Here is a 20,951-nt window from a genome sequence, read left to right as displayed (position 1 = left end):
GCAGCCAAGATAAAACCTACCTCTGTCTACTACAGAGGCCTGATTGGTGTGTGTGTGTGTGTGTGTGTGTGTGTGTGTGTGTGTGTGTGTGAGAGAGAGAGAGAGAGAGAGAGAGAGAGAGAGAGAGAGAGAGAGAGAGAGAGAGGGTTTACTGGGTATGTGGATTCACAAGCTTCTTTGTCTTTCCTATTATTTTTCTTTGATAACCCTTCATATATGCCCACAATCTAAGGAAATATCAAACTATCATTTCACCTAATATCTCATGTGATACTTAGAACAACCTCTGGAAGTACAGTTTGTTATTTCCTAGTTTACAGAGGGGATTAATTATCTCTATTATATAGATGGGAAAGATGAGGCCTGAAGTACTGTCTAAGATTAAAGGCTGTGATCTACGTCTTCTAGTGCCCAAGCCTGGCATTCCTCCCATTGAAATCAGTGTTGCTTACTACCAGAAAGTCTCCCTCTGCTTCTTCCTACAACTCCACCCACATGTGTGGGCAAGAGCATGTGTAGAACATGGTAGGTGCATTGTTATCACCTGGGATGTGAACTCAGCTCTAGTCCTTCTTTGTTATGTGACTGTGCAAAATCATTGCTCCTTAAACCCTAGTTTTCATATACATGATATGGGAGATGATAAGAACACAACTACCATATCATAGGGCTATGGTGAGAATTACATGAAACCATATGTATGCCTTGCATGGTTCCTGGCGCAGTGACTTCCTATGTGAGAGTGTTGCTTATTGCCGTTATCCAGAAAGTGAAGGTGTAGCATTGTGAGAACCAGAATTCTGGTTTGGATTCTGAATGTCTACCTAGTGCATAACTCTCAGGACCACTGAGTCTAACTTTTCTTTATGCAGGCAGAATTTCATTCCTGGAGGAGAAAGAGGAGGAGGAATTGGCCCAAGGTGGTATTGAGCGTCTAGAATGGAGAATGGCTGTCTGCCTTCTGACCTCAGAACCTTGTTTTATGCAATTCGCTTCTTCCTCCAGGGCCTTGGTTTTTCTTCTACTCATCCAGCCCCACCCACCCCTGCAAAGTCTTTCCCCTGAGACTCTGTTCCCATCATGGATGCTGGCACTTGGATGCAGTACCCAGGCTCCTTCGGCATTCCTTTCATAGAGCAGAAGCCAGAGAGGTGAAGGTGGGCCTGAGGCAAGCCTCTGAATGTGTGGGAATGAGCCCCCCACCCTAGGAATCAAGCCTGGCTGCTCCTGGCATGTGCACTGAGGACCCCTTGGCAGCCAGCCATTATTAGAGGAGGCAAGGCAGCCAAGACAAGACGGAGGCTAATTACCTTGAGTAATAGGAAATTGGAAAGCAGTTACAAGAAGAGTGTCTAGGCCCCTAGCCAGGTAAGGAAGGGACAACAGCCTAGCCGAGCTTCAGCCATTGACCCAGCGGACACTCCCATTGAAGATCACCCTTGGACTCCAACTCCCCAGGGGATCAGAAGCTGGCCCCACTGTTGGGCTTTTGGGGGGACCTTCTCCTTTTTCTGCTCTTGTTTGTTTTCATTCAAAGCAAAACAAATGAAACAAACAAGGAAATTCAATTTAAATGGGGCACCACGGTTGCTGATGTTTCTGGACGGTTACGCGGGGGGTGAGCTCAGGACAGAAAATCAGCCTTGACCTTCGTTCTTCCCATTGGTCTCACCCTGAAGCACTGTGTAAAATTTCATGGATGGAGGGGCTGCAAAAGCAATTTGCCTTCCAAGGTAGGGCAAAGAAAGGGAGTTTGTACGAGAGCGGGGGCGGGGGGTGGGCGGGGAGCAGAGGCAAAAATTCAAATGAGAAATAGAGCAGAGAAACTGAGATGCACTCTGATAAATAAAACCTTACCAGAGTAACACATGGGAAGGCCAGGGCCAGACCCATTGGGGAATCCATATGGAAAAAGAACCAGAGAAAGTTTACAAGTTTACAAAGTTTACAAGATAAAGAGATGCTAATAAGGGACCAGAGAAGCCCTACAGGGGCAAAAGGAAAGTGGCAGAAGCAGATAACTGGGAAAGGCAGGAGTCCTGGGGCAGGGGTTGAGAATAGATTCCATGGCGGAACTATGATACCCAGAACTCTCAAGCTGTAGTGACTCTAGTGCACCTTCATTTCAAAGTTGCTGCCGCTTCAGACCCGGCAGGGCAGATGGAGTTTGAGCCCAGCAGAAGTGGGGGGAGCAGGGCGGGAGCCCAGGCTCTTTGGTAGACACTTATGTGGTCCTGTTCTCCCCTGCCAGTTGAACCATTTTGGGAGCTTAGTGTCTGACTGTGCTTGTCATGAAAACTGCTCTTTCTGAGTCTTTCCTTCCCTGAATCTGCCCCCTCCTCTTTTCTAGCCATCCCAGAGGACACTTCTCAGGGCTGGTAGGACCCAATTTTCTTCATGGAAACCAACTCCTCCAGAGTTGTCCTTGAAAGAAAAGGACCCTGATAATGAGGGGTTAATCAGAGATCAAAATGGAGAAAATAGTTAAACCTTCTTGCTGGCCTCCTATGCACCAGAATTCTGGCAAATTGTGCTTTTCCTAGTTTTTATCACTCTTAACAAAGTTCTCTGTTCTAGAACCTTGTAAGGCATGAGTGACTACCAACCCTTTTTCTAGAGGAAAAATTTGTCACTTAGAATAGTGAACAATCACTTGTCTGGGGTCACTTTCTGAGCACTCGGGGGCAGAATCAGGATTAACACTCAGAGTAGCCTGTCCCCAAAGCCTGTGTTCTTTCTACTGCCACATGTAGTATTCTTGGCTCAGAAGGAAGAAAAGAAATTTTGCTGAGGAATGAGCAAGCAGAAAATGAGCAACCCCAAGAACAGACACGGGAGCTATTTTAAAACTCAAGACCACGTCGGTCAGACTTCACGGGAGGAGAGCCGCCAGTGGGATGGGAGACAGTTCCAAACAACACCCTGGCTCCCTGTCAGAGCAGCCCAGATCCCAGGGCCATTAATAAAATCTATTTAAAAAGAAAATAAATAAAACAAAGAGGTGTCCAGAGATAGGGAAGACAAACTCATGACAAACACATTCCCAAAGTGAAGGAAGGAAGGAGACCCTACCCCAAGAATTGGGAAGCAGAGATGGTGCCAGACCATTGGAAAAAGAAGAAACGAAGGGAAATATTTATCATATTTAAAGAATAGTAGCCGATTCATCAACTCTCGGTGTCAATTGCTTTGGAGGAATTTATAAACACATCTCATTGCTTTCTGTAGACATTAGCTACGTTAACACCACATTGCTACAGTGCCACCCAAAGACAGGGCTACTCCTTCTGACCCAATGGATGAGAACCACCAGGTAAGGCTCTGACTTATTTCTCACTGCTTACTCATCTGACCCATCAATTGGAGAATAAACAGGGCAATGGGGAAATTCATAATTGCCACAATTAGGTAGCAACTGCAACAGAGATAACAGTTGATACTTACTATACTCTAACTAGGGGCTCACACCAAGGAGCCTAGAAGGGTAGATTGATATGAGAATGGGTAGATAGATGGAAAGATGGACAAAAAGATAAAAGGAAAGTCTCAGGGAGACACACACATTCTCATAGAGAAAGAACTGGAGGCTCAGAGAATGAACACCAATGAAGAGAAAGGCATGGGTTTGATCTGAGATCTATCTGCCTCTAGTGTATACCCTTAAGGAAGGGCATAGATCTCAGGAGCCAGTCATCAGGAAATATTTTAAAACTCCCCTTCCTTGATAGCACCATAGTTTTTAGTGTCAGACAAGATCTTACAGCATTGACGTTAGCTGTGTGCTTGCCACATTGCACAGGTGCAGTGACTCCAGAGCCCAGACACCCAGTACTGACTGATTCTGAGACTGGGGAGTGGTGCTCTCAAAGCCTAGATCCAGTCCCAGTGTTCACCATCAAGTCTGTGAACGTTCCATAAGGCACAGAGTACATCGTACTTCTCTGGTTGGCTTGCCAACTAGCTCTGTGCACGGCAGACCCCCTTTTCTGTCATTTCCTGATCCCACATGATTGAAGAGAAAGTTTGAATCATAACAACTGAGAGGTCATAGAGTCTGGGTTACAAGGTCCAGCTCACAGTGGCATTCTTAAGTTTGGTCTATCGATATATTTGTAGGGGCAACTTAATTAAGGTTATACAACTAATGTTCCAAACCCATATGTGTGTATCCTTTCATATCACTGTCATGTTTTAAGTCATCAGAGGATAGGGCCTTTGGTGTCAGCCACATGCATGCCTAAGAATACCTTAGTGCAGTAGGAAGACATAAAAAAAATCCTTAGAAAATGTGGGCGTGAAATGAAAATTCTACATGTGATTATATAAATAGATGGATAAATTATATGGATAAATGAGTGGAAGAAGACACAGGAGGAGAGATAAGTGGAGGATAGATGAATGGTTAAGCAGATAAATAAAAGAGGAATAAATAAATAATGATGATGCAAATAAAAGAATTATTTGAGTAACTGTTAATACATTTAACATCTCACCAGTTATAGCTTTCTAAGGTAATAAAGGAGGTGACCTGTGGTTTCATCGTTAGGAATATGATGAGCTGTTCTCTAGAGCTCTTTGGTGTTATTTATGGCGGCTACCTCCAGATGTGGCAATACTCATTGTGGTTGGAAACAAAACCAAGCCTCCTGTCTCTTCTGACATTATCAAATCAATCTGACAGTGACTTCTAGGAGTTTAGATATAGTGAGTCCACTAAATCCCAATATATGTTACATATATATGTCGGTATACATTTACATACACAGGCATAAACACACACACATATATATTAAAGAAGATGTATATTTGAGCCGTATATATCAGTATAACTTAATATATGCATATATACACATATACTTATCTCAGAGATACTATGAAATCAGAAAAAGCAGTCGGCAGGGATTGCCAGCCAGCTCTCCTTAATAAGCTGTTCTGTGACCCAGAGTAAACTATTGTCTTTTTCTCGGTTGCAGATTATTCATCAGTAGAAATAATATAATAGAACTTAGTATCTAGCCTCTATGGGCCCTGTGGTACTCACCTTGCATGCCTCTTTGTGGTCTACATTCTAAACAGAAACTTCTAAGCCTTTGACTCTCAAGGTCACAAATTGACAAGCTAAGAAACATTAGGCTGCTCTGAAAAGAATTATTCCAGTTATCTCTCCCAGGCTTAAACCCACATTCACTGCTTCATACTCACTACAAACCCATTGCTTCTTACTTGTAAAGACCATCCGGTTCCAAGCACTTGAAGATCACTGAGTAGATACTGACTTCAGGGACCTCTCCATGGCTTCGACCAGCTGCTACACAAGATGTGCCCAGGCCAGAGAGTAAGTCATCAGCAAAACTCAGGAATTCTCCTGGAAGGAGATAAAAACAGATGAGCTCTCCAGTGCATGCCTTGGTGAAAAGATATTACCAGGGAAAAGGGCAGATCTGAAAATTCACAAATTGGCATCTTCGGTGTCTAGTCTCTGTATGATTTTTGTTTGTTTATTGCTTCTTGCCATGTACCCAAGGTTGGCTTTGAACTTGTTAATCACTTTCTTCAGTTCACCACCCATTTGTAGGAATTATAGCTGTAAGCCACCATGCCAGGCACATGATGACTGTTCATATTTATGCCTGAGATTCACTACCTGTGAAATAAAAGAATACCAATACAGAAATTTGGAAGATATGGCAAAGCTAAAATGAAGTAAATTATTCTATAACAAAATGTATGTAAAGACAAAGGAATTACTCTTTTGGTGTAGAGTAATTGTTTCAATACTGTTACTGCCATTTTCTTCTGACTCCATATTTAAAGACTTTCCTTAAAGCTGCAGATTCTTCCTTGTATATTGAAGGAGGTGGATTTAGGATAGAAGAGTTTTCATATTGCATGGCCACTCTTAGGTGCTCATGCTGGATTCATAGAGTGTTATTCTGAGGTGGAAATAGATCTAGATGAGTTATAGGAGAAGAATTCTATGATTGATGAGTGATGAAGGCCATGGGCACAGGAGATGACAACAGAAGCCATGTTAAGTAAGCGTAAGTCCCCAAACTCAATGGTTCCTGAAACCTAATTCAGCCATTGGGTTTAAGGAAAGAGTAGAAGTCAACTAGAAAAAAGAACTCCGTGAGAGAGACTAGGAAGTAAAAGCTGGGAAGATAACTAAACTTCTAGAATTTAATAATCTAGAGTCAGCTCTGACAGGAGTTCATTGCATTGGTACAGACAGTGGAATTTTCATTTCTGTACCTTAGCTTTCTTCTATGTAAGGTGAAAGTATACAATAATTTTTTTTTCGAGACAGGGTTTTTCTGTGTAGTTTTGGTGCCTGTCCTGGATCTCACTCTGCAGACCAGGGTGGCTCGGACTAGCAGAGCTCCACCTGGCTCTGCCTCCCGAGTGCTGGAATTAAAGGTATGCACTACTGTCACCCGGCTACACTGTATTAATTCTTGAAAAAATATGTAAAGAGAGACAGTGTCCTACTGTTTCATCTTGGCACAGATTTAGAGATAACTAAATCTTTAGCAATATAGAAATGAATATCTATTTGGCAACTGTAGCTCAATGATACAGAAGAATACTGTATAGACTTTAAAAATAACTTCTGGGAAAATATAAAGGTATATAAAAGAATATTTATGACATATTTTAAGCTAATATAGGACAATTATAGAATATAATTTTGTGAAAATTTTACACACACACACACAATGATTTTAAAACAGGAGGAACAAAAATATAGCAAATGCTTCGTAGTGTTTTTGAAGTGAAACAATGAATACTTTTCTGTCTTATCTTTGCTTATTCCTAATTCTAAAATTATCTTCAATAAAAACATACAGCTTTTGTAAAAATAAAAATCAATAAAAATTACTGAAAATAGATAAAGTAAATGAGCCTATACAGCCTCTTAGTTCCTTTCTAATTTTAAAAATTGGATAATTTTGAAGCAAAACTAGCATGTGAGGAGATACTTTATACCACACAGTATGAAGTGCTATGAGTCCTCCATCCATTGCTTCCTTACATACATTCATATAAAAGAGTTAATTAGTTACCCTCCAGTGGGGATAATGTTCTCCCCAGAAGCCACAGGTGACAAAATAAACAGCTTATTATCAGGTGTAGGATATCACCCCTCAAGGTGTTGGTCATATGTGTTTCAGAAATTCTCCCAAACAATACAGGATAGTGTCAAGATTCTTGATTGCCTACCAGAACTTTGTGATAAGACCCTATTGTTGCAGACAAGACACACTTTGGTCTCAAGCCATGAAAAAAATCAAGTTGGTAATTGACCAGGAAGCTTCCCTCTTACTGGGTAGCTTTCATAGTATCAGAAGTTGCTGTGCAGGATGCTTGATAGACAAGGTCATCAACAACCAAGCTGTGAACTACAATAATAATTACAGGGCAATATAAGTTCATGGGTGCAATAGTGGTATAAACATTGTGGGGGTAACCAGCTGCTTTCTGGTTGAATTTAAAGCCCACTTCACAGAAGAAAAGATATGCCTAGTATTATAAACCTGACCAAGAATCAAAGGTTCAGGAGACCAAATGCCCCAGGTTTGAATATGCTATTATTACTTTACTAAATGAGCATAGCATCAAACTGCCCTCTAAATTCTTATTTCTATACTCTAAGACTGGAACAGCTTTCAGATCTTATTGGAAAAGTTTCTTTATGTAAAGTATGGTGGTTAATGTACAAATCCACCACTGGCCAAAGTACACAGAATAAATATCAATAGAGTACTCAGCCACAAATGAAATATCTTTAGCATACCCCGCCCCATTCAAGACCATCCTGAAAGTGGGGGAAGAAATATGTAAGAGCCAGAAGTCAGGAATGATTGGAGCAAGATGATGTCTTCTGAACATGGCAGGACTGCTGCACTCATGAATTCACAGTAGCCTGTGCTTGCTTACACAATATCTATAAAAGATCAATCCAGTCAATGTTCCAGCTGAGATAGGGGCTGGAATGCCCATATATGGCTCAGGATCGCCTATACCTAACTGAGGAGCTATTTGATAGTTGATGTCTTCTTGGGGAGGGAGAATCAGTTTTCTTTAAAAGTATGGTCTTTGGTAGGTGAGTCATATTCCAGTGGATGATTCTAAATCCCTGATTATGTAGGTAGCACAAACTGAATTAGGTGGGTTAGAAATTGAGAAAGAGGAGAAAATGTATCTGGGGAGGATCTTAGAAGTTAGGGGGAGGAGTGGAGTGAATATGATCCAAATATATTGCATGTATATATGAAATACTAAAAAATTAATAAAACTATATTTTGAGTGTCCCACCCAGCTCTGATGCCTATGAACTACAACAACAACCAGCGCAATAACCCTGAGAGTATAGTAGTGGCACATCGTGTATACCTTAGCAGCAACCAACAACTCTATAATTGGCATTAAGACAACTCAACAAGAGGGAAGTGGAATGGTACAGGAAACCTAGCCAACTACCCAGGGCTACTGGAGTCATGGATCTTAGAAGAGAATTTATAGCCACCCCTTTACTAAACTAGCATAATCCCTAAATATACTCTAAATATTTACCCTTATACCCACAGATAAGTGCAGTCCTCATCCCCTATCAAGGAAACTTCTTTACAAAAGACCATTAAAGAAAACCACAATCAATGAAAATGCAGAATTGTGGGCCCAGTCCCAGTGGATACATCTACAAAACAACATAATTTACAGCTCAGGGAACACTGAGGAAGAGGGAGCAGAAAGATTTTAAGAGCCAGAGGATCAGGGAGTTTGCTGTGAAACTATCTTATAGTAATAGCTACTTACACCCGTAGTCTTACCCCTGTGACTGCCCAAACATCAGCTAGAAAGTAAACCTGAGTCTAGAAAGAAACAAAGATTCCTAGAAGCAGAAGCATGCTGATCATTGAGATATAAATGAAGCTTTTATCTGCTGTAGACTTAGACACTGCATATCTACTGTAGATCTCTTACACTGACCTTTTAGATAGCACAATCATATATCACTAAACATTTTCATTCTAGTAGATATCAAAGTAGAATAGTATATGGGACTAACATTTTCAAAAGAAAGGAGAAAATTGGATGGAGTAAAGGTATTGTTTCACTTAGTCTCAGGATTGCAAGTCTGGCTGTTTGTATTTGTTTTCATACAGCTTGGTTCCATGTCTGCTTTTCAATTTATTTCCAGAGATCCATTGAAGAAATTGGCTCTTCATGAGGGAAGTTAGTATGCCTGTAACTAATATTAATTAGCTCTCTGGAAGCCAAAAGATGGCTGGCATTCATTTTCAAATGGACACAGCTTTCCAGATATTTCCAAAAATCTCAGAATCATTTGGACCATGGATTAAAGTTTTATAAGCATGTTAGGTCAGTCGGCACAGTTCTAACTTCTATGTAGCTCTAAGTATTGTGACTATAGTTCAAGTGAAAAACCCAGATGACCTGGAGTATAGCAGCTCATAAGGAGGGCCCTATAGAAATACATAGTGTCCAGCTCTCATTGGGATTATGTGCAAATAATGACTGAAGAGACTTAATAGGAAGGGAACTGATACTTTAGTATGTACATCACCTTTTTCAATTAATCATTAAAGCAACTAAAAAGTTTGAAGTCATCATTCTACAGTAAAGTGGAGGTTAAAATTGCAAAAGGGCTTAAGACCTGAACCTCTAATCTTCCAGTGCTGAAGCCTCATCTTTTATACTGTACTGCCTCCTGGAGAAGATTTTAGGCGGATACTGATCAAAAGCTGGTTTTCTCAGAGTTGTTCAATTTATAATTAAGTTCATGGCACCCTTTTAGTGCTATGGGCTTGTGGAATGCAACAATAAAAGAAATGGTCCCTGACCTTCTACAGCTTGTAATCTGACAACAGGAAGGGTTGTTAAATACAAGAACAGACCCATAAAGTTTGCTTTTCTTGGCTTTCTACTTCACATTGCAATGTAACATATGTGGAGACAGGTGAATGAATGACCCTTCAGTGTCCTTCCTTACCTAGTGGTCAGGGGCCTAAGAAAGACCTCAGCAGACTTGTCCGTGCACAAATGCAGATCAGAGCAGTTCATCCATGTGTATTTTGCTTCTGCCACCTACTGTACTCTGAGTCTGGCAGTGCTACAATTTACTAAGTACTAATGTAATGTAGTAGGTAAGAGCCTAGGCTCTGCATTTACTCTACAGAGGACAAAACCTTTGTATACTCTCACGTACTGCCTGCTCTTCATAAGATCCTTACCTCTGTGCATCTATTTCCTTTTTCAATCTGGAGAAATATAATAGTAGCATTGTCTATAAAATGTATATAAATGTGCATACATTGTATATAAAATGTAGCATTGTAAATATGCAAAATACCACATACAAATTAATCAGCAAAATGTCTAGCACACAGGAAGAACTTTTAAAAAAAAAAGCTGCTATTATTGTTTGGCTGTATTTGTTGTTGCCACCACAACAGTGTAGAGAAGGGGATTCTTAGAGATGATTTTGTCCCTGCTTCTCCACTTGTACATGATGACTGGAGAAGTGATGTTTCCATCACTATACACAGACATGGGAGTTGAAACGGAGCTTTGCTCTCTTCACCCCTTTAGCATGTAACACTTTTCTCAGGCAGACACACAGAAGTTAAGAGCTTTTCAAGTTGTCTCTGGACACCTTCCTCTTCAATTTCTGACTTCTCCATTCGACGTGAACACTGCACAGATTTCCTGGGCATTTAGTATGTATTAGGCTCCATGTTAGGTGTAGGATCCCACCCTGCCGTCATCCTAAAACGGGCAATTTATGAGAAAGATATAAAGTACACCACAAACAGAAGAGTTTGAATTGGTCTCCAGTGTAACATATTCTAACAGTGGTTTGCAAATTACAATGGATGGAACCCAGGGTGAGGGCTGAACACCATGGGGAGCTACCATTGGCTTCCTCTACATCCACATTCAACCATATGAGTGATCTATGTTTTATTTAGTTTTTCTCTTTATTTGACATTTATTTTATTTTGAATTGTGTATGTGGCTTTATATACATGAGTGCATGTGTCTGCTGAGGCCAAGGGCATTGGATCTCCCTGGAGCTAGTTCCAGGTGGTGGTGAGCAATCTTCATATGGGCACTTACCTCCAAAAAGTCCTCCAGAGGAGTAGTATGTGCTCTTGACCACTGGGCCATCCCTTCAGCCCCATTTAGTTTTACTTTAAAAATGCAAAAACTTTTATACATGCTTGGTTTAAATGGTTTATTTCTATTTTTAGAAACAGAAAAAAAGAATCTGTGTGTGCATGGGTGTGTGGTATTACTGCCATATTCCACACATCAAAGACCAAGAACAACTTTGTGGTGTCATTCTTTTTTTTTCATTTTTCTTTATTAAGAACTTTTCACTTTACATACCACCCACAGATCCCCACTCCTCCCTCCTCCTACCCTGCAGCCCTCCCTCTCTAGCCACCCCACATCCCCACAAGCCTAAGTTAAGGTCTCCCATGGGGAGTCAACAGAGCCCGCACACTGAGCCTAGGCAGGTCCAAGCCCCTCCCCACAGCCACCAAGGCTGCCTAAGGCATCACATGTGGTGTCATTCTTTATTCTACCTTTTTGTGGGTTCCAGGGATCCAGTTCAGATCATCTGGCTTGTGTGACACGTGTCTTTACCCATGGGGCCATCTTGCCTAACCTGGCTTAAAAGTTTTATTGTTTAACAAGTTAGAATCCCCAAAGTGCCGCACCCTGTCACTGAAAGACAGTTGCTTGGAAATACTCTGGGACCAGAGTCTGGAACCAAATCAGCTCTTTTGCATCTGAGCCTCATGGATCTTCCACTTGGCCACCCTGTTTGGACACCCCTGTCCTCTCCTTCCTGATATATATCCTGTGTCCTGGTAGAGACCTTTGAGACCCCAGGTGGCTGCTGCTGCTGCTTCACCCAACTCTGTCCAAGCCTTCATATATATATTCAATATATATATATATATTTGGTGGTTGTTGTTTTTCTTTCCTTGAAAACAGATAGGGAGTTGGGAGTTGTTGTAAAAGAATGTGCCTGTTCCCCATTACAGCTCTTCTGGGGCTGCAACCTGAGTGGGCTGGGACCAGACCCCCACACATTTCTTTATCCACTCACACTCTCCTCACGTTCCACAGAGTTTAATAGTGATTCTGCTGCAGCTTCAGCATGAATCAACAAAGCACAGAGCGATTTTTCTGAAACCACCCCCCCGCCCCGCCCCGCCTCCCCTCCCGAGCTTCAATTCTCTCCCTTCCTCTCCTTTCAGCACTCCCCTCAAACCTCCTTCTGCTTGATTTCCCTCTCGCCCACCTCACCCTCTCCTTTCTGATTGGGTTCAGGTCACAGTCGAAGCTGGCCACATGAACAAATTGAAAACAGGCTGGTAGAAAAAGCAGCAGGCAATTCCAAATGGAAGGGGAGCTCAGGTGGGGAGAAAGGTCTCCATGTCTGGACTCCACGCTTTTCTGAAAATATCAGGGGAACTTCTGGCCACTCCAGGGCTGACCTCTCTGTAACCTGCAAACACGCTCTTCCAGGACACACCAAACAGCTCTCCCTCCATCCCTCCCCACACTTGCCTGCCTTTTTACTTGGAAAATGCAGACATGCATTCTGAGAACTTATCAGTAAGAAAATAGGCTTTGGGGCCTCACAGCTATCAGCAACAGTTGGTTTGTTTCTTCTAAAATGTGATGTTGTTTTAAATCAGAGGAATGAGTGATAATAACGATCCTTACTTTTATTGTGATAGCAGCATGGAGTAAAGAAAATAGAGTGGGTTGAGGAACAAACGAGGTCTGGTTTTGAAGCCAGGCTCACCACGTAGGAACTACTTAGTTCATCCAGGAATGGATGACTGCACTCTAAGAAGCTCCATCTTCATCAGCAAAAAAGATGAGCCCATGTGCTTCAGAGAATCAGGCAAGGAGAAAATGAGATAATGGCACATACATGCTGTGGGATGGTCTGTATGTCAAATGTGTTGCTGATTGGTCAATGAATAAATCACTGATTGGCAGTGGCCAGGCAGGAAGTATAGGCGGGACTAACAGAGAGGAGAACTGAGAGAACAGGAAGCTGGGAGGGGAGACACTGCCAGCCGCCATCAGGACAAGGAAGATGTAAAGTACCGGTAAGCCACAAGCCACGTGGCAAGGTATAGATTAATAGAAATGGATTAATTTAAGCTGTAAGAACAGTTAGCAAGAAGCCTGCCACGGCCATACAGTTTGTAACCAATATAAGTCTCTGTGTTTACTTGATCGGGTTTGAGCGGCTTGGGACTGGCGGGTGAGAGAGATTTGTCCTGACTGTGGGCCAGGCAGAAAAACTCTAACAACACATACAATACATTGGATAGCTGGATGCTTTGTGTATATCGATGGTGCCTCATTTCTGCTACCTGACCCCCAGCAGGCCTCCCTAACCTATCTGATGGCCAAACTCATAGTATTAAAATTCATTTGCTTTTTGCTGCATCACATAATATCTAACTCCCTAGTAATTTTGCAAACGCAAATACTTTTGTAAAAGAAGAACTTGAAAGGAAAGAATCAAAGGAAATATTTATCTCTTTCCACAACAACAATGATGGCAGGCACCTTTACTTAAATTGTCGAATTAAATACTCTAAGTTCCCCCATCCTTATAGAAATTGAATGCAACTGAATGGATTTTGTTTATTGTGCTTTTATGGGGTAGAGAATGGGCTTCAGGAAGGTTCAATAACTTGCCAAGGAATGGTCAAGTAAAGGTTAGAAATCAGGGGCCCAAAGTCTTCATGTTGTCTGCTACACATTGGCTTGCAGACCAGGAGATGCTTCCAGAAAGAACTGTGTTTGGATCACTGCTGTGTCACCAGCCCTTAGTGAAAGCTGGCCATGAAGCTGTTTACAGAATTCTGTGAAATTAACTTCTGTAGTTGGATCCTGGATCTCATTGTCTCAACCCCAGCAGCAGGCATTAAAAGAAGTCTCTCTTGGGAGGCCCATGCTGCTTTCTGGGTTGTGACCTTTCAGTAGTAAATAAGACTCACGTGGCATCATGGAGACCAGTAGGAAATAAGTCTTCCAAAAGATCCAGTGGTGGACTAGCATGTGTGTGTCCACAACCCCTATGAGCCAGACATTGTGGCAAAGGGACTTTTGATTCATCTGCATATCCACTCTAGTGGACATCTTTTGTTCTTACCTGCTCAAAGTCATGCTCCTCTTTTTGTAATTCCATTGGAGAAGTGTTTCTCCTACAATCATCATTAATATCCCTTAGGTAGAGTTAAGGACTCTTCTATTATTCTGAAACTGATGCATGCTCAAAGGCCGTACATCCCATCTCAGAGACAAAATAACAGAATAGAATAAATGGCCCAGGGGCTAGAGATGTGGCTCAGAAGTTAGGAGCACTAGTTCTTCTTCCAGAGGACCTCAATTATATTCCCAGGACCTACATGGCAGCTTTCCACAGTCAGAAACATCAGCTCCAGGGAATTTGACTCCATCTTCAGGTCTCCAAGAGCACCAAGCACATATGATGTGTTGCAGAGACATACATGCAGGCAAAACACCCATATACATAAATAATTTTAAAAAAATAAAGTGACCCTGACCTTCTCAGTTGGGCTAGCTCCTGGGATAAAGACCAAGTGATGATGACATCATTTGAAGCCTAGGATCCAATGGCCTGGGAATCTTAATCTATCCTTGGCTATCCGGATAGACAAGCCAGTACTTTTCCTTTTCTGCCAAAGATAGTTTCCATTTGTTTTATGTTACTTGCAACCAGCAGTCCTACAGATCTGCATCACTGAGGCTATTTTCATGACTGCCATTGTACAAGTAAAAGGGAAAAGTTCAAAAATATAAAACCATTTGCCCAAAGTCTTATTCTGTCTAAACTCAATTCTCTCAGATTCCAAACCCCAGAAGTTCCCTACCATCAAACACTGTGTCGGATGAAGGGAACAGATTCTCCTCCTCGACAAGAATTCACTGACTATCTCCAAAGACCTACTTTCCTTGTCCCCTACCTGACTTCCTTATTGTCTGTGTTCTTCCTTTCTTCCCCACTCCTTCCAGTCATGCTCCATTCCTCGTCCTGTAACATGGCAAGCATGATGTTGCCATGGGACATGTACAGCATTTACACTTGTGATTACACATCTGCAGAACACACTCAGCCCTTCTTCTTACCCCTTCATACCCCATCTCTTTGGAAACATATTGTGCCATTTGCCATTCTAAGAGATGGCTTTTACTTGAATTGATGCCTCTCATAAATCCATGAGTTATTGTACTATTTGCATCTATGCTCTGTGGGTGCCACAAGGAAGCTCATTTTGAATGATGTCAGTGCACAACCGGTTCTCTGTAAGTATTTGTCTAGTGAGTAAATAGATGGACTGCATACTGTAATTTAAGCTGATTTCCAGAAGCACAAACATAAAGAACTTATTTGCATTCTCTCCAATGCACATTCTATGACAACAGCTTGGATGCATATAGCTTATTTGGGAGGTGATTCCAGAAAGCAGAAAGGTAGAAATCAAAGGGGGAGGTAAGAAAGGAGAAATGTTACTATAAGGTCAATTAGGTTGCTGGTGTGAGTAGCAGAGACTTGATTCTGCAGGCACATTTGACAAAGTGAATGGAATATCTTAGAGTTGTCCTGCTGGAATTCAAGAAGCTGGAGTGCCTACCCTCCAGATGCTGATTCTTGTTAGTTGAGCCCTCTCACTTGAAGTGATAAACTGTGATCTTCATGGACCTGGGGAGTGCCCTCAGTCTTATATTAGGCTCTGATACATAATGCCAAAAGTGGGTTTGAGATCACTGGCAGCTCAAGGTGACCCTGGGTGAACACAGAACTGCTCGTCCCTGGTATGGTTGAAATAGCTCTGAGACAAGAGAGTACAACAGAGCCTCAAACACACTGTCTACAATGATCTATTCTCTGCTTTTAAGGAGTTTGAAAAAAGAACAATTGATGTGCCTTGCTTACTGAGATCTAGGTCTAATTTGTTAGACTCACTGCTGTAACTGTTCACAAACAGTTGCTGGACACCCACTAGGTGTAAAGGAAAGGATTACAACTGCAGACTTAGCTCTGAGCCACATGAACAAAGCCCTCCCTGTGGTGTTCACAGCTTAGCAAGGGAGAATTGAGAGAGTTGCTATTGTGTGAGACCCATTGAGGAGTCCTGCAACTTATTATTAATATAGAATCTAATAGTAATAACTGCAGCATTAATATGCACTTGGCTAATCAAGTCATTTCTTTTCTACAGTTGGATTAATTATGGCCATAAAAGCCCTCGTCATCCCCACAGTCTGGTGGACAAACGATGCTAATGTATTTGGCTTCAGTGGGTATTGCTACCATGTGTGAAGAGAGCTGATTTGGGAACCAGACTGGGAAAGATGAGGAAGCCAAACATCCCCACCCCATCCCAATTGCTCTTAAGGACCACAGTGTGTGTTCACTTCCTATGATGCACTCATTCATGGACTGCTTTCTTTCTTTCCTTTTTCTAAGTCCAATTTCCAAATGTTACACTGTTTTTGAAGAGGGAAGAACCGACCATACAGAGACCATACAGAACGTGCTTCTCTTTGGGTGCTTAGCTCTCCTCAAACATCCAACTTGCTCTGGACCAAACACTTCAGCTAACATCTTCCTTTCTGTCTAAAAAGGTAAAACCCATGAAGTTACTGCTGGCCAGCTCAGAATGTGATGAAATAGCACAAGCTGGGTTGAACTGGCAAAGATGGAGTTATTATTCTCAATTTGTGAGGAAGGAAAGAATGGTTCAGAGAGTTGGGGTGAGCTGCCCGATCACACAACTACTTCCAGCACAGCAAAACTTAGATTTGATGCTCTAGTCTCCTCATTCCAAACCTTTGAAGCTGTTTGTGTTTTTATTTTCAACACCACACACTTTTTAACTTCCCAGTCCTATGACCCTCAAGTCATCTTGTCTCTAAAATGAAGATAGCAGCATCTATGCTGTGTTTATAAAGAGTAAATTAAGTCTACAGAAGTACTTTGCAGTCTTCAGAGTGTGACATATATATAAGAGATTGTACTAAGAGAAACATACACACTACCACCTTTTACCTGTCATGTGTAATTCTGGAATATCAATTTTTCAGCCCCAAGGATATAGCAGGGAACAAGAAATGTGGGAGTGAAGGACCTTTACAAACCTGGAAACATATCCACAGTATACGGAGGAATTCCAGAGTCAATGAGCTCATAAACTCCACATACAGAAAGGAGTGGGAGAGTGAAGATACTCTAAAGATCGAGAGTTAACTGGGGCTTTGAGAATTATCCCATTATCTTCCTTCAGCTCAGCTTCCATTCTTTCTCTGCACAAGTGATGTTCTCCCTGTACCATCCCATCTAGTTCAAACCCATACTGCATCACTTAACAGTGCTTTCCCATCCTAGAACTTGATTCTTTCATCACTAGGACAACTTGGAGTTGCTATTAGTTTATTGCCTCTTCCTTGTTTCGTTATTAAAATGCTAGTCCCATGAGTTCAGAATCCTTGTCTATCTTGGTCATGATCTCCCTGTGTCTAGGAGATTATGAATAATGTAGTAATTACTCATTAAAGATATGCTGAATAAATGAAGGAAATGAGGCTAGAGAGCAAACTAAAGATTCAACAAAGACTTTGCAAACATGCTAGGAAAACTCATGTTCATCCTTTAAGATTTTACTCATCAGTCCACACCTCTTGACATCCTCTAGGGTTTTGGATGAAACTGTAGGATTTCAAACAGTTCAGCTGTACCCCGCTTATTGTGGTCCTTAACTCACTTTTTAGCATTTTCCCCCTGACCCCATGGACTGATATAATTTATGTAAATGACCTTATCCTGTCTTATTTATGATATAAACCCATATTTGGAGTTATTCAGGATAAGTGGATCAATAAACAAGCATGGTTTTCTTCCTCATTTGGAAACAGGTGTTCAGGGTAAATAAGCACTGGGAAATTTTAGGGTTTCCTTATGCATCCAAGTTTGAATGGTGTTGGAAAGAGTCATCCCACAAGGTCACTGAATTTTTTACGTATAAAAAAATAACCGAGTAGGGACTCAGAAGATTGGTCTGTGCTTCTGCCTCCTTGTGAGAGTCTACACAGATTATCTTACCCCCTTCTGCCTAATGAAATGACTGAAAAAGAAGAAATGTTCACCAGGCTATCTCTCAGCTTTTACATGATTTGGTTTTACAGGTATATCCAACATTTCATCTTTTCAATATTTGCATACATTTCTCCATTTCCCTGGGCTGCTCTGTCTAGCTAAATATTCCTTACCATAGGAAATTTCCTAATTACATTATTTCTTTCTGTTCCCCCTTAATACTGAAAACTAAATATTTCACCACTGAGCTACATCCCATTCCTCTTTGAATTTTAAGACAAAGTCTCACCAAGTTGCCTCGACTGCCTCTCCTTATAGCCCAGGCAGCTACTGAATTTGTCATCCTCCTGTCTCAGCTTCTTAAATAGCTGGGTTTAGCAGTCTGTGCCACTAAGCCTTGCTTAACGTTATTATTCGGTGATATTTGCCCAACCCTAGCAATTCTACCCAGACAAGCTTCCTGTCATCCATACTGGCCCATTAATATTGTGACCCTTTCCTTTTTGATAACAAGGATCTACTGTATTTTTTTACAGCTCTCTCTTTTAGTAAAGCTCTTGACCATTTGACATGGGCACCCACTATCTTGTCATATTTAAGCCTCAAAAGGTCAAGCTGAGTTGAGTACAAGATAAGTGTGAAAATTCCCATTGCACAGAAGAGAAGAATGAAACACAGAAAAGGAGTGCATCCATCTAAATATGTACAGGTACTAGACCATTTACTAACTGCCAGTTCTCATCTTTACCAGGAGTTCCTTGTGATCCTATCTCCTCATTTGGACCATGAGCTGACACATGACAAACACAGCAATAAAGCCACCCTACAGTATCTATCCACAACTTATTTTCCTGAGACCTCTACACATCAGCATTGAGTTAGACAGGAATACTGACTAAGATACCAACAACTATGCCCCTTTTGGGGAGAAAAGCATCATGAAATACAATACTCTCCTAAGACTGGGTTTGACTCTTGACTCAGCTACACTGGTCCTTAGACTCTCATTTTCTACACTTGCAAAATGAATGTGAACACATCTACTTCACCGAAGTCAGGCGAACCATATCAGGGACTAATTTAAAGTGTACAGAGAGCACTTGGCATGTTGCCTTGCATACAGCCAACACTCCATGAGTGGGAGCTTCCCTGGCATCATTATTATTATGAAAAACACCAATTCATGAGACATTTCCTATGAGATAAGTAAAACGAAAGCCCAGCAAATCTGGGAAAAGTAAGTTATCCTCATGTATTTAGCACATTTCATCCTCCTAAACTAGAACAGTGTAAACTAGGTGCCCAGAGATTAGAAACTGCTGAATGCCCAAAGTTTCTCTTTCTTTTCTTAATATAAACTTCAAAGCCAGGGGTAAGAGATAGCCGGGGCATCCGCAGCGTATAAACAAGACTCTGTTTTCTTATTCTCCTTCAGAGTGGGAAAAAATTCTTTTCTCAAATGAACATTTGACCAGAACCCTTCAAAAGCCACCTCTGGATCCCCAGCAATGAACCAAGTGGTTAAATTAGAACCTGGGCCCATTTTCTTACCTCAACTCATTTCCTCACCATTGATGTACATGAAAGCACACACACACACACACACACACACACACACACACACACACACAGACAAATGTACCTCCTGCTCTTCATTCATTCCAGAAGGGTGGAAAGACACCCTGGGCAAAGATGAGTCAAGTTTTCTGCTCATGCAACTAACACCATTTCAACAGGCTGAGATGAATCATTAATAAGAGATGGAATCTGGAAGGTGGCAAAAAAGGGTAGATTTCCAAGTGTGTGTATGTATGGGACAAGGTGAAAATGTAGAAAAGCAATCACAGAGAAACTATGAGAGTCATACTTAAAGATACAAACAGATCTAGATTGACAGAAGTGGGGAAAGACAGGAGCAACAGGGATAGAGGGAGAAGAAGGAGGGGGAGAGAGGTGGAGACACTAGAAAAGGGAGGAAGAAAGGAAAACAGGAAAGAAGTGAGCTAGAGAATATCCACTAGAGATAAATGCTCCACGACAGTTGAGGAAAGCAATGTTGGTGACCGCTGTACCCATCTTACCCTGAGTAAGTGGTACAGATACCAAAGGAAGCAGTACGTAGGTGATGGACTACCATTCCCACTCAACTTTCTCCATCTGTGTCTTCAACGTATATGTTGCTTTCGTTCTCTATTAAAATGACTCCCTTGTGGTCTTCTTACACTGAGTACTTCCTTTAAATAGAAAAGAGGGACCAAACAAGCTTTCTCTTCGGTCTACAATGAAAGCTATAAAAGACTTACTAAGATTGGAAAAGTTGGCAGATGAGTTTTTCCTACTGTTAAATACAAGGCTTGGGTTATACTGAATGAGTAAACAGGTTTTATAAGTTTCTAACTCATACCCAACCTTGTGCTTTTACAACATCTGTCTATGTATCTATATGTCTATGTATCTTTCATTGATTATCTATCATCTATCAATCTATATGTGTGTATATATACACATATAAAATGCATATACACATATATAGATATTTATGTTTATAAATACTATATATATACATGCATACAACAAAGACACACTTACACAAACACTTATATACTATACGTGAACAAAAACACACATACGAAAATGAGTGTGCAAGTACATTTGTGAATGCTTATTATCCAAACTTTGGACAATTCACCAGACTTTCAATATCAGTCTTTCTACATTTGATCCTTACAGTCATCCTAGAGACAGTAGGTAAAATGATCACCCT

At 41.3% G+C, this 20,951-nt stretch overlaps 1 protein-coding gene across 5 annotated transcripts in view; it reads right to left on the bottom strand.

The window, feature by feature from the left end:
• Positions 1-20,951, bottom strand: part of Astn2 (astrotactin 2) — a 947,200-nt gene that overhangs the window by 47,882 nt on the left and 878,367 nt on the right. For all 5 annotated transcript variants that reach the window (XM_052714946.1, XM_052714945.1, XM_052714947.1 and 2 more), the window contains one exon: positions 5,224-5,365. In XM_052714946.1, coding sequence (XP_052570906.1) covers positions 5,224-5,365 — 142 coding nt within the window. The remainder of the gene's footprint in view (positions 1-5,223; positions 5,366-20,951) is intronic.

This window comes from Peromyscus californicus, unplaced genomic scaffold (genome assembly GCF_007827085.1).
Source record: "Peromyscus californicus insignis strain IS unplaced genomic scaffold, ASM782708v3 Scaffold_5__1_contigs__length_169319896, whole genome shotgun sequence".
Classification (NCBI taxonomy): domain Eukaryota; kingdom Metazoa; phylum Chordata; class Mammalia; order Rodentia; family Cricetidae; genus Peromyscus; species Peromyscus californicus.
The sequence above is the reverse complement of the archived record's forward strand: the minus strand, read 5'-3'. Positions and strand labels throughout refer to the sequence as shown.